A 13,987-nucleotide genomic window follows, 5' to 3' on the forward strand; every position below is an offset into this window, starting at 1 on the left:
TCGCTGCTACATCAGACAGCTGCGCTGTACTGTACCATTTTTATATTGCCCAGCTGTGCTTTACCATTGTTATACTGTCTATCTGGACAGTACCACTGTTATACTGGCCAGCTGTGCACTACCATTGTTATACTGGCCAGCCATGCTCTACCACTTTTATACTGGCTAGCTACGTTGTACCACTGTTATACTGGCCAGCTATACTGTACCACTGTTATACCGGCCAGCTACGCTGTACCACTTGTATACTGACCAGCTACGCTGTTCCACTGTTATACTGGCCAGCTGTGCTGTACCACTGTTATACTGACCAGCTGCGCTGTACCAGTGTTATACTGACCAGCTACGCTGTACCACTGTTATACCGGCCAGCTGTGTTGTACCACTGTTATACTGGCCAGCTACACTGTATCACTGTTACACTGGACAGCTGTGCTGTACCATTTTTATACTGACCAGCTACACTGTATCACTGTTATACTGACCAGCTGTACCACTGTTATACCGGCCAGCTGTGCTGTACCACTGTTATACCGGCCAGCTGTGCTGTACCACTGTTATACCAGCCAGCTGTGCTGTACCACTATTATACTGGCCAGCTACACTGTACCACTGTTATACTGACCAGCTGCACTGTATAACTGTTATACTGACCAGCTGTATCAGTGTTATACTGGCCAGCTGTGCTGTAGCACTTTTATACTGGCTAGCTACGTTGTACCAGTGTTATACTGACCAGCTGCACTGTACCACTGTTATACTAACCAGCTACACTGTACCAATGTTATACTAACCAGCTACACTGTACCACTGTTATACCGGCCAGCTATGCTGTACCACTGTTATACCGGCCAGCTACGCTGTACCACTTGTATACTGACCAGCTACGCTGTACCACTGTTATACTGGCCAGCTGTGCTGTACCACTGTTATACTGACCAGCTGCGCTGTACCAGTGTTATACTGACCAGCTACGCTGTACCACTGTTATACCGGCCAGCTGTGTTGTACCACTGTTATACTGGCCAGCTACACTGTATCACTGTTACACTGGACAGCTGTGCTGTACCATTTTTATACTGACCAGCTACACTGTATCACTGTTATACTGACCAGCTGTACCACTGTTATACCGGCCAGCTGTGCTGTACCACTGTTATACCAGCCAGCTGTGCTGTACCACTGTTATACTGGCCAGCTGTGCTGTACCACTGTTATACTGACCAGCTGCACTGTATAACTGTTATACTGACCAGCTGTATCACTGTTATACTGGCCAGCTGTGCTGTACTACTGTTATACAGACCAGCTGCGCTGTACCGCTGTTATACTGACCAGCTGCACTGTACCAATGTGATACTGGCCTGCTGCGCTGTACCACTGTTATACAGACCAGCTGCGCTGTACCACTGTTATACTGACCAGCTGTGCTGTACCACTGTTATACTGACCAGCTGTGCTGTATCACTGTTGTACTGATCAGCTGCACTGTACCGCTATTATACTGACCAGCTGCACTGTACCAATGTTATACTAGCCTGCTGCGCTGTACTAGTGTTATACTGCCAGCTGTGCTGTACCACTGGATAGAAAATGTATATACTGGGAACACATATCATTAATACTGAGTAAAATACTTCAGGAGTGTTGAAGTGAGAACAACTGACAGCAAAAGAACTAAACAGACTTTCAGGATCTACTGCCAGACTGACTGTGCTTAAGACCAATTAACAGATTGATGGCTGTGGAGTATTGACAGTGCCCAATTCCTATGCTGCTTAGTGTGCTCTGTACCCTCACTAAGGGTGTTTCATGACAATGGGCCCAATTCAGTTCTAGTATTGCATAATAACAGATACTGAGAATTATATTCTTCATTCAGAACAATGGAAATTGTACTGTGCAAAAGCCCAGGAAGCGCTTTATGATCAGTGGGGTCATGAAGTACACCATTGTACCCTGCCAGTTTTAAATTGACATTGGGTCTAATTCAGATCTGATCGCAGCAGCAAATTTGTTAGCTAATGGGCAAAACCATGTGCACTGCGGGGGGGTGCAGATATAACATGCTGTGCTTGACCAGTCTGTGTTTGACCATCTGATTCGTTCAGCTTGGTTCAGGAAGTCTGCTTCCGACGATGCAGACCATGGGCCCAGCCCGCCTAAAAAACGGGGGCAGCATGCTCCCATTTTGTAAAACGGACCCAGTCATTGCCCCCCAAACCTGCAGTATGTAAATCATGCTACAGTTAAGGAAGGAGCTGCAAGTGATATCGCAGGACCTGCTCTGCACGTGCACAATAACTCATTTGCATACAAATCCAAATCAGATGGAAAATATCTTTTTAAATGTGCATGCCAGGGCCATAACTACGTGTGTGCCAGGTGTGCCTGGCACACAGCACAGTCGCCCTGAGGGTGCAACTGTCCGCATCCCCCGTTCTAAGGGCACTTACGCAGCGGCATTGTAATGAGTCAAACTGACTCAACACAAGTCGCCTGAGTGAGGAGAGGAGCAGCAGCTTCGGAGGCAGGGGAGAAGGAGGGAGGGGGACTTGGGAGCCGCAGCAGTGCACTGTAATTGGTTGCGGCGCCGCTGCAGTGGTCCTTCTCCTTCCACATAGGCTGGCTGCCACCGCTGTGAATGCTGGGATGCGCTTCCCTCATCCCAGCATTCACAGTAGCGGTGGCCAGCCTATGTGGAAGGAGAGGGACAGCTGCAGCACGCCACCACCAATAACAGTGCGCTGCTGCTGGTCCCGAGTCCCCCTCCCTCCTCCTCCCCTGCCCGGGATCTGCCAGCAGCTCAGCAGCTGCACCAAGGAGCCTGAATGCCTGAGCCAGCGGGGAGAGAGTAAGTATCTATCATCTATTCTATCTATCTATCTATCTATCTATCTATCTATCTATCTATCTATCTGTCTGTCTGTCTGTCTGTCTGTCTGTCTGTCTGTCTGTCTGTCTACCTATCTATTCTGTCTACCTATCTATCTACCTATCTGTCTATTTATCCAGGGCCATAACTAGGTGGCAGACAACGCATATGCCTGTTTTAATGTGTAAAAGGTGGACTCTGTCTGCCGTAATGTGTAAAAAGGGGACTGTCTGCCATAATGTGTACAAAAGGGACTGTCTGCCGTAATTTGTAAAAAGGGGGATTGTCTGCCGTAATGTGTAAAAAGGGGGATTCTGCCATAATGTGTAAAAAGGGGGACTCTGCCGTAATGTGTAAAAAGGAGGACTCTGCCGTAATATGTAAATAGGGGGACTCTGCCGTAATGTGTAATAGGTGGACTCTGTCTGTCGTAATGTGTAAAAAGGGGTACTCTACCTGCCGTAATGTGTAAAAGGGGCTCTACCTGGTGTAGTGTCGCTACTGTGCTGCATAATTTGAATAATGGAGACTACTGTGCACCGTAGTATGAATTGGTATTATTTTGTGGCCACACCCCTTCCCTATGAAGCCATACCCCTATATTTTTGATGCACACCTACGCCGCACACTGCCCCTATTTTACATAAGGGGGGGGGGGGCACAGATGCCGTTTCTTGCACACAGCGCAAACATGTCTAGTTACGGCACTGGTGCCTGCCAAAGCAGAATTATACTCTGCAACTGTATTTAAATAAGATATTACCAAAGTGGAAAAGTGCAACGCAATTGCAATTTTATGATGTTGCACACCCTATAGATGCAGCTGTTTATTTAGGTGAGTTTATGAAATTGTAGGTCAATATTGTGACATCTGATGGGGTGGAAAAAATGACAACTTCAGATTGGAGGCACTAAGCAGGCTGGGGTTGTTCTTGTCTGCCTACTGTAATGGGTGCAGATTAACAGATTGACAGTCAGAAGGTCAACAGTCAATAGGTTGATACCATATGGTTGACAGTCAATATGTAGATAGGTACAAAAGGTTGATATGGTCAAAAGACCGACATGAAAAAGGTAGACAGTACAAAAAGTCAACAGGGCCGACATGAACATGGTCGACACAAAAAAGGTTGACAGCATTTTTTTTATTTTTGGGTGTAATTTTGTATGTGTAACCATATATGACCCAAATTCATAGAAACTTGCAGGCTTCACTCGCCACACTTCAGGCAAGGTGGCTTTCTCTGCTCCGCTTCGCTCGCCACAAGGTTACTAAAGGTAAATGGTGACATGAATTGTCAATTAAGCAAAGGAATAACATGAAAAAAAAAACATGTATCGATATCGACCATTATCATGTCATCCTTTTCAACCTGTCAACCTACTGTACCTGTTGACCTTTTGTAATGTCTACCTTTTACATGATGACCTTTTGATTATGTCGACCGTCTGTACCAGTCGACCTTCTAACTGTCGACCATGTGGTGTCAACCTATTCACTGAGGACCTATTGACTGTCAATCTATCATCCGCAAACCCTTGTAACAACGAGCCTATATCTTCCAAGATGTGATTTTTTAAGCTAGAGAAGAGGTAGAGAAGGAACATTAGGTTTTAGTTTACAGTTTGTTTAGAGAGACCAGCATTTTTATACCCGTAAAAGGATTCTATTTTAACTCATTCACTGAAAGGGGCGGAAATCAGGCCTCATCCTAACCTGTAAGTAAGAAGCATTTTTGTGGTGCCCGTTCAAGGGAGGGTAAATTGCAGTGTAAAAAAAAAAAAACAACAACAACATTCAAATACACAAGAGTAACAAATGTAATACAACAGACCTAGTGTAATATCTCTTTATTCTCATAGATAATTTAAGATATACTGTAAGTAAAGCTACAGTAAATACCAAGCAGTTTTTAAGTAGAACAGCACAAACTGGTTCTAAATGGATAGTCAGTTGGAGCAGAAGTTTCATTTTTATGGTTTTCATCATTCATATTTTTTGGTAGATCCACAAACCTACAAAAGCAGGTACATCTCACGTTTATGACCATCAACGTGGTACTGTAGCAGCATGTGTGTAAATGATAAACATGTATTGTGGGTCTGCATCTTGCTTTAAGATCTCATGTACCGATTAATGTAAATCAACCATATATGCTCCTGATTTTGTGCACAGAAATAGATGTATGTATTTGTATGTAGACTTCAGTCCAACTCTACTTAGCCTGTAATTCCGTTGACACGCCCTTGCAGATCCTTGCATAAACTCAGAATGGAGAAGTGTTTGTAATGTGCAGCAATCTGCATCTCGCATGCTTACAGGCACTCAGAGCCTGATGCAGACCCACACCCAATCCTGCTTTGGTCACAAATATGCGCACTGCGGGACCACACATGCGCTGGGGCTGCAGTCTGCATGTACTGAGATGTTATTGCGACCCCGGTCACAGTGCCCTGGACACCGTGGCATGCTTGACTATGGGGCATGCCAAAGCTAGTGGATGTAGTTTAACTGGCCCCAGTAGTGTAGTTTCTCTGGAGATACCGAGAAACCTGAGAATCACTCAGATGTCCAATGCTGTGACCGGTGGTCGCAATGTTGATCTGATGCTGCGTCTTTGGACACAGTCAGCGGATCAGAGAGGCCGTCAGTGGGCGTTGTTTCCACAGTTATTTTCGCACAGCCGCAGCGTACAGACAGCATTTGTGCCATTAGCGTCCACCTCTGTGTCAGACCCTCAGAGCATGCACAATGAGAATAGACACAAGATACGCTCTACAAACAGCAGTACATCCAACATAGCAACAGGCCATTAGCTTCTATGTTGCTAATGTTTCTAAATGCCTTTTTGCTTGCTTGCCATTTATACAGTACATCTAATATTTTTCATAAGCCCTCCAGTATAGTTTGGAAGCACTTCTACACAAACTAATTAAATGAAATTATTTTTCTCCGTGTAACACACACTTTTCAAAAAGTTGTCACCGAGTAGTGAGGTGCTGCTCTGTGTAATTACTGTATGTTTGATGTTTCAGCAAATATACCCTGATAACACCAAGCAATGGAGGATAATTATTTCATTCCTCCTAATTAAATATTGCATTTAGGTTCTCCGTTTCAAGTTTGTAAAGATTCTCTATTCAGGTTAGCTTCAAACGAATGTTCTCCTATGTTAAAACAGGGGTTTCTGGAACGAGAGTATTTTTGTGTCTGGCACGTTATCATCCCTGACAGATTTACACAGCCTAGGTAGACCAACAGGGGTCTGCCTAATATTGTTCCTCACGCAGCCTACCTTGCTGAGTTGAAAACAGAACATTATTGAAATCATTAAAAAGAGGATTCATCCCCCCCCCCCCGCTCTGTGTATATTCCTAGTTGATATTGCTGTCAGCCACAAACAAATGTGACAATGCTTACCTATAATTCCCTAGCACATTGCATGGCCAGCATATGTAAAGTAATAGCTTATTTTCTATTGCCACGCTTAGCATATGTCTCCTGTTGGCTCAGTTAGGCCTTTAGGTCGGTCCCTTGAGCTGTACATCATTGCCAATTCTTAGCCCCTCTGCCTCACAAAACCAAATAGCTTTGAATCATGTTGAGCTGTAATTCTAATTTCTATGCTGATGCATTATGGGAATAAATGTATCTGACATGTTATGTCAATGCCACGTCTCTTTGTATCTCCTGTTTTTTTTAAGCTGCATTCCTACAGATGGTATTCCATTGAAAACGCTCCTTTCCTGGAGTTTAAAAAAAAAACAAGCACATCACCAAACCTCTAGGTGCAGAAGGCTGTTAACGGTTGCTGATGATAGTAGGGAAACATTAACATAATAATTAGTGTCTTGTAATTGTTTCATTAAAACCAGTTGTTCCATTTCTCCTCGTGTTTTCCCAGAAGAGAAGCTGAATTTGGACGACAGCCAGTGGGAGGACATACATGTTGTCACCGGAGCACTCAAGATGTTTTTCCGAGAGCTGCCGGAGCCGCTGTTCCCGCATAGCTTCTTTGAGCAGTTTGTGGAAGCAATAAGTAAGTGTATTTGTTTTTTAAGTGCAGAAAATGGAAGTGAAATAAACGTGCGGAAGAGAAAAGAAAAACAAACAGCTCTAGCCGGCTATTTTTTTCTCTTCCCAAAGATTGTGTGCCAGTGGTAATATTTGCGTTCTCACACAAAGGCAGACAAAAGGGTAAAACATTTGATATGTTACATGAAATAATTTTACAGCATTAATTGCTTTTCTCTTTTTAAACCATTTCTATTCAGGAGACAGTTGTCACAGAATTGCACTTGTGTCTGCTATGGTGAGATACAGGATGGCAACATTTAAGGTGGAAGTCAAAAATACAGTATGTCCTATAGGTTATTTGCTTAGTGGGGGTGTGTACTGCTATGAGAATAAGATTTAGGGAGAGATGACCTGTTGTAATTGATAAATTATTTAACTTTCAGAGGTAAAGTTTAATTCTGTTTGGCTCACTAGCTCACATAGATGCAATTTGGCCTCAACATTTATAGGATAACATACTTGGAGAAACCATTTAGCATCACATGCATATTAGTTAATACAGTGGGGAAAATATAATACAGTCCGAGATTGCCGAGGTCCGGGATTTCATCCGAGATTGCCCGTGTTTTTAAACCTGATTTTGCCATGTAAATGATTAACGCTTTAAAAATATGGGAAATCTTGGCTGAAATCCCAGACCTCAGCAAACTTGGACCCTATTACATTTCCACCAGTAACTCTGTACATACATAACCCTAAATCTAACACAGGTAACCTTAAATCTAACTTATTTAACTCATTTATAACTTACTGTAAACTCCTTTATCTATGGAGGTGTTACGTTCCTGATGCTCAGAACTGGAGAGATGTTGCGAGGTGAGTTCAGAGCACCAGGACGCGACGCTGAACTAAGGAGTGGTACGAGAATAGCCCCTAGCACCCTACCTCCGTTGTCTTACCCGTGTGGTCAATTCACGCCTGAGTGACTATGGTTTCTTGGGCCCACGGCAGCTGCGTTTGAAGGGCGGATTAGGTCTGCCCAACTCCGATGCCCCCAGGTCTTAGCGTGAGACAAAGCGTGAACCGAGACAGGATAATAACAAGGGGACCTCTAACTAAAACAAACAAAAGCTAGGGGCTACTAACTACCCTGAAACTAAATATATGTGCGGCACGCCGCCAAAGGAAAAGAACAACAAAAGATACCACTGTCCGTTCCCCCACACGGCACCGCCGAGTTCTGGGGAGGACAGTGAAAAGCGGAAACCTCCGCAAAAACCACCAACACAAAAGTAATACAAGCATTAAGCGGCCTAGGCCGCAACTCGTGGCAGAAGCCGCTACTCACAAACCGGGAGAGAACCCCAAGTAACGAGAACCCATGGATGACTGCAACAGGTTCGTTTTGGACAGGAAGGATTCCCAGGACTGGCTTCAGAACTCCAGGACACGAGAGCACAGGGAGCAGGATCGACCAGATACAGTTAAACCAGGAACAGACGTTACCAGGCAGGAACAGCATACAGGAAGCTATCACCGGCGTCTGTGCCAGGTAGTGAGGGAGAATTTAACAGGGAACCCTCCAATAGCTGCAGTGAAGCCTGATTAGTAATGTCGTGCAGCTGCCCTGCTGCACGACCAGAGCTAACAAGTGTAATGATTGGCAGGAAGCAACGGGAAACGCGGTAGTCCGTGGCGTCCCCATTGCTAAGGGTCCGGCGGCTAAGCACGCACGGCGTCCTAGCGTTGCTAGGGACCCGGCGGCTCAGCGCGCACGGCATCCTAGCGTTGCTAGGGACCTGGCGGCTCAGTGCGCACGGCGTCCCAGCGTTGCTAGGGACCCGGCGGCTCAGCGCGCATGGCGTCCCAGCGTTGCTAGGCGCCAGGCGGGCAGAGAAGGAGGTGCGGCGGCCGTGAGCGTCGCTCGGAAACAGACCGAGCGGCGGCGTGGACAGCGGCACCTAACAGGAGGTTGGTCTTCAACCATAACCATGAACTGTCCTCAGTTGTATTTGTCTTCTTGAGACATCAGCTTTATCTCCCTGTGACATTGCTTTTTAAGTTTTATAATCCTTTTATTCTTGGGACTTTGCCATTGGAGGCACTGTTCCTGTTTGATTTATGACTATGAGATAAACCTAAATAATCAATGACCCCAGTAAAGCAAGCAGATTTGATCCCTAAAATGCATGTTCCCTACCATAGACCAACCACTCCCCCACTCGCCAAACATCATATAGCTAACCCATCTCCATCAGATTCACCTTTTCACTGTTTACAGGGCAGACATCAACTTCCAACTCAACCTGCTTTACTGCCATGTTCTTCTTATGTGCCGCCTATTTTCCCATCAGCCTGCTTATTTTTATCCTGACTGATCTCCTGTTGTGAGATTTGGTATACTGTACCTCCAGTGTCTGCTCTCTTCCACCTCCAGGCACAGCACTATAATGTAGGGAAACTACACCCCGAAATTTAGCAGATCCTCATACAGGTATACTCCAAATAATTCCTCTCAATGCTAGCACATAAGATGCACCATGCTAATTCTACTTCAAAGGCTGTATTCCTAACCACCTCATCTCTTGTCAATTCCAACTGCTTCCAGGAGTCCCTTACTATGCACATTAGGCACTGATCTCAAAGTGAAACAAAATGAACAAGCATAGCAGGACTACAGCCCCCCATTCCATGCAGTCCATAGAAGCCAGGGTTTTACAGGTCCTGACGCCTGCCAATTCCATTGCGCAGACGACGGAACCTGGCTGGTCGGGGGCCAGGTCTCTCCTCTTCTTCTTCAGCATGGGCAGTAGCAGTCATTCTGCCCGAAAAAGGTAGGAGCCGCCACTGGCAGCAAATAACAGTCTGTAGTCAGAATGTCTACACCAGATTGCCGACATGGGGATATATGTACTAAGATTCGAAATTGTCGGGATTTGGTGGGAGATTAAACACGAATGACATCGGTAGTGTGAATTTGCAACTTAAAGGTTTTTTTACGTCTCATTTACTATGCTGTCGTATTCTGCATTTTCATTTTTTCCGATGTCGATGTCATTCGTAATGATCCGTGCAGGGCTTCATTGTGTATATTATGAGAAGTGAAGAAAGAGTTAAAAATCATAAAAAATTTTTGCGTGGGGTCCCCCAAATCTAAGCATAACCAGCCTCGGGCTCTTTGAGCCGGTCCTGGTTGTAAAACTACAGGGAAAAAACTGACTAGGGTTCCCCCATATTTAAACAACCAGCACTGGGCTCTGCACCTGGTCCTGGTGCAAAAAATACGGGGGACAAAAAATGTAGGGGTCCCCCATATTTTAAACACCAGCACCGGGCTCCACTAGTCAGAGAGATAATGCCACAGCCAGGGGACACTTTTATATTGGTCCCTGCGGCCCTGGCATTAAATCCCTAACTAGTCACCCCTGGCCGGGGTGCCCAGGAGGAGTGGGGACCCCTTAAATCAAGGGGCCCCCCTCCAGCCACCCAAGGACCAGGGGTGAAGCCCCAGGCTGTCCCCCCTATCCGTGGGCGGTGGATGGGAGGCTGATAGCCTTTTGTGTAAAAAGAAAGAATATTGTTTTTTGTAGCAGAACTACAAGTCCCAGCAAGCCTCCCCGCAAGCTGGTACTTGGAGAACCACAAGTACCAGCATGCAGGGGGAAAATGGGCCTGCTGGTACCTGTAGTTCTACTACAAAAAAAATACCCAAATAAAAACACAACACAGACACCGTGACAGTAAAACTTTAATGTACATTCATGCACACTTACTTACATACATACATACATACATACATACTTACCTATGTTGACCCGAAGCACTCAATCCCCTTGTCCAGTAGAATCCAGGGGTACCTGTAATAGTGATGTGCACCGGAAATTTTTCGGGTTTTGTGTTTTGGTTTTGGATTCGGTTCCGCGGCCGTGTTTTGGATTTGGACGCGTTTTGGCAAAACCTCCCTGAAATTTTTTTTGTCGGATTCGGGTGTGTTTTGGATTCGGGTTTTTTATTACAAAAAACCCTCAAAAACAGCTTAAATCATAGAATGTGGGGGTCATTTTGATCCCCTAGTATTATTAACCTCAATAACCATAATTTCCACTCATTTTCAGTCTATTCTGAACACCTCACAATATTATTTTTAGTCCTAAAATTTGCACCGAGGTCACTGGATGGCTAAGCTAAGCGACACAAGTGGCCGACACAAACACCTGGCCCATCTAGGAGTGGCACAGCAGTGTCAGACAGGATGGCACTTCAAAAAATTGTCCCCAAACAGCACATGATGCAAAGAAAAAAAGAGGCGCACCAAGGTCGCTGTGTGACTAAGCTAAGCGACACAAGTGGCCGACACAAACACCTGGCCCATCTCGGAGTGGCACTGCAGTGTCAGACAGGATGGCACTTCAAACAAATTGTCCCCAAACAGCACATGATGCAAAGAAAAAAAGAGGCGCACCAAGGTCGCTGTGTGACTAAGCTAAGCGACACAAGTGGCCGACACAAACACCTGGCCCATCTAGGAGTGGCACTGCAGTGTCAGACAGGATGGTACTTCCACCAGTAACTCTGTACATACATAACCCTAAATCTAACACAGGTAACCTTAAATCTAACTTATTTAACTCATTTATAACTTACTGTATACTCCTTTATCTATGGAGGTGTTACGTTCCTGATGCTCAGAACTGGAGAGATGTTGCGAGGTGAGTTCAGAGCACCAGGACGCGACGCTGAACTAAGGAGTGGTACGAGAATAGCCCCTAGCACCCTACCTCCGTTGTCTTACCCATGTGGTCAATTCACGCCTGAGTGACTATGGTTTCTTGGGCCCACGGCAGCCGCGTTTGAAGGGCGGATTAGGTCTGCCCAACTCCGATGCCCCCAGGTCTTAGCGTGAGACAAAGCGTGAACCGAGACAGGATAATAACAAAGGGACCTCTAACTAAAACAAACAAAAGCTAGGGGCTAATAACTACCCTGAAACTAAATATATGTGCGGCACGCCGCCAAAGGAAAAGAACAACAAAAGATACCACTGTCCGTTCCCCCACACGGCACTGCCGAGTTCTGGGGAGGACAGTGAAAAGCGGAAACCTCCGCAAAAACCACCAACACAAAAGTAATACAAGGATTAAGCGGCCTAGGCCGCAACTCGTGGCAGAAGCCGCTACTCACAAACCGGGAGAGAACCCCAAGTAACGAGAACCCACGGATGACTGCAACAGATTCGTTTTGGACAGGAAGGATTCCCAGGACCGGCTTCAGAACTCCAGGACACGGGAGCGCAGGGAGCAGGATCGACCAGATACAGCTAAACCAGGAACAGACGTTACCAGGCAGGAACAGCATACAGGAAGCTATCACCGGCGTCTGTGCCAGGTAGTGAGGGAGAATTTAACAGGGAACCCTCCAATAGCTGCAGTGAAGCCTGATTAGTAATGTCGTGCAGCTGCCCTGCTGCACGACCAGAGCTAACAAGTGTAATGATTGGCAGGAAGCAACGGGGAACGCGGTAGTCAGTGGCGTTCCCGTTGCTAAGGGTCCGGCGGCTAAGCACGCACGGCGTCCTAGCGTTGCTAGGGACCCGGCGGCTCAGCGCACACGGCGTCCTAGCGTTGCTAGGGACCCGGCGGCTCAGCGCGCACGGCGTCCCAGCGTTGCTAGGGACCCGGCGGCTCAGCGCGCACGGCGTCCCAGCGTTGCTAGGCGCCGGGCGGGCAGAGAAGGAGGTGCGGCGGCCGTGAGCGTCGCTCGGAAACAGACTGAGCGGCGCCGTGGACCGTGGCACCTAACAGGAGGTTGGTCTTCGACCATAACCATGAACTGTCCTCAGTTGTATTTGTCTTCTTGAGACATCAGCTTTATCTCCCTGTGACATTGCTTTTTAAGTTTTATAATCCTTTTATTCTTGGGACTTTGCCATTGGAGGCACTGTTCCAGTTTGATTTATGACTATGTGATAAACCTAAATAATCCATGACCCCAGTAAAGCAAGCAGATTTGATCCCTAAAATGCATGTTCCCTACCATAGACCAACCACTCCCCCACTCGCCAAACATCATATAGCTAACCCATCTCCATCAGATTCACCTTTTCACTGTTTACAGGGCAGACATCAACTTCCAACTCAACCTGCTTTACTGCCATGTTCTTCTTATGTGCCACCTCTTTTCCCATCAGCCTGCTTATTTTTATCCTGACTGATCTCCTGTTGTGAGATTTGGTATACTGTACCTCCAGTGTCTGCTCTCTTCCACCTCCAGGCACAGCACTATAATGTAGGGAAACTACACCCCTAAACTTAGCAGATCCTCATACAGGTATACTCCAAATAATTCCTCTCAATGCTAGCACATAAGATGCACCATGCTAATTCTACTTCAAAGGCTGTATTCCTAACCACCTCATCTCTTGTCAATCCCAACTGCTTCATGGAGTCCCTTACTATGCACATTAGGCACTGATCTCAAAGTGAAACAAAATGAACAAGCATAGCAGGACTACAGCCCCCCATTCCATGCAGTCCATAGAAGCCAGGGTTTTACAGGTCCTGCCGCCTGCCGATTCCATTGCGCAGACGACGAAACCTGGCTGGTCGGGGGCCAGGTCTCTCCTCTTCTTCTTCAGCATGGGCAGTAGCAGTCATTCTGCCCGAAAAAGGTAGGAGCCGCCACTGGCAGCAAATAACAGTCTGTATGTCAGCGTCCGGAGTCTTACCGGTACGCTGGGGCCGCGGGGCTGGCTTCTTTGGCGTTGTGCGGGCAGCGGCGGAGGTGGGCTGCTGCGCCGGATCCGTGGGCAGCAGTAGCGGAGGTGAGGGGGTCCGCTCGTGGCGGCTGGACGCCGCTACAGCGGGTCGCTCTTGCTGAACCGTTGCTTGGAGACCAGGGGCAGTGAGCAATGTGGCTTTGCAAAAAGGTCTGCATTACTGGGCGCCGCCATGTTGGAGACCAAGTTTTAAGCATAGTTCCTGTTTCCTGTTTCTTCCAGCCAATCCAGGGGAAGCTCTCCCTATAAAAGGGGGCTGGTTTAGGACAGGGATGCCAGTGCTTCAAGTTACAACCCTGTTGTAGGTGCTTTAGCCTGT

At 46.7% G+C, this 13,987-nt stretch overlaps 1 protein-coding gene across 3 annotated transcripts in view; it reads left to right on the plus strand.

Moving 5' to 3' along the window:
* ARHGAP15 (Rho GTPase activating protein 15) overlaps positions 1-13,987 on the plus strand; it is a 1,201,663-nt gene that overhangs the window by 932,222 nt on the left and 255,454 nt on the right. For all 3 annotated transcript variants that reach the window (XM_063933735.1, XM_063933734.1, XM_063933733.1), the window contains one exon: positions 6,781-6,915. In XM_063933735.1, coding sequence (XP_063789805.1) covers positions 6,781-6,915 — 135 coding nt within the window. The remainder of the gene's footprint in view (positions 1-6,780; positions 6,916-13,987) is intronic.

This window comes from Pseudophryne corroboree, chromosome 7 (genome assembly GCF_028390025.1).
Source record: "Pseudophryne corroboree isolate aPseCor3 chromosome 7, aPseCor3.hap2, whole genome shotgun sequence".
NCBI lineage: Eukaryota > Metazoa > Chordata > Amphibia > Anura > Myobatrachidae > Pseudophryne > Pseudophryne corroboree.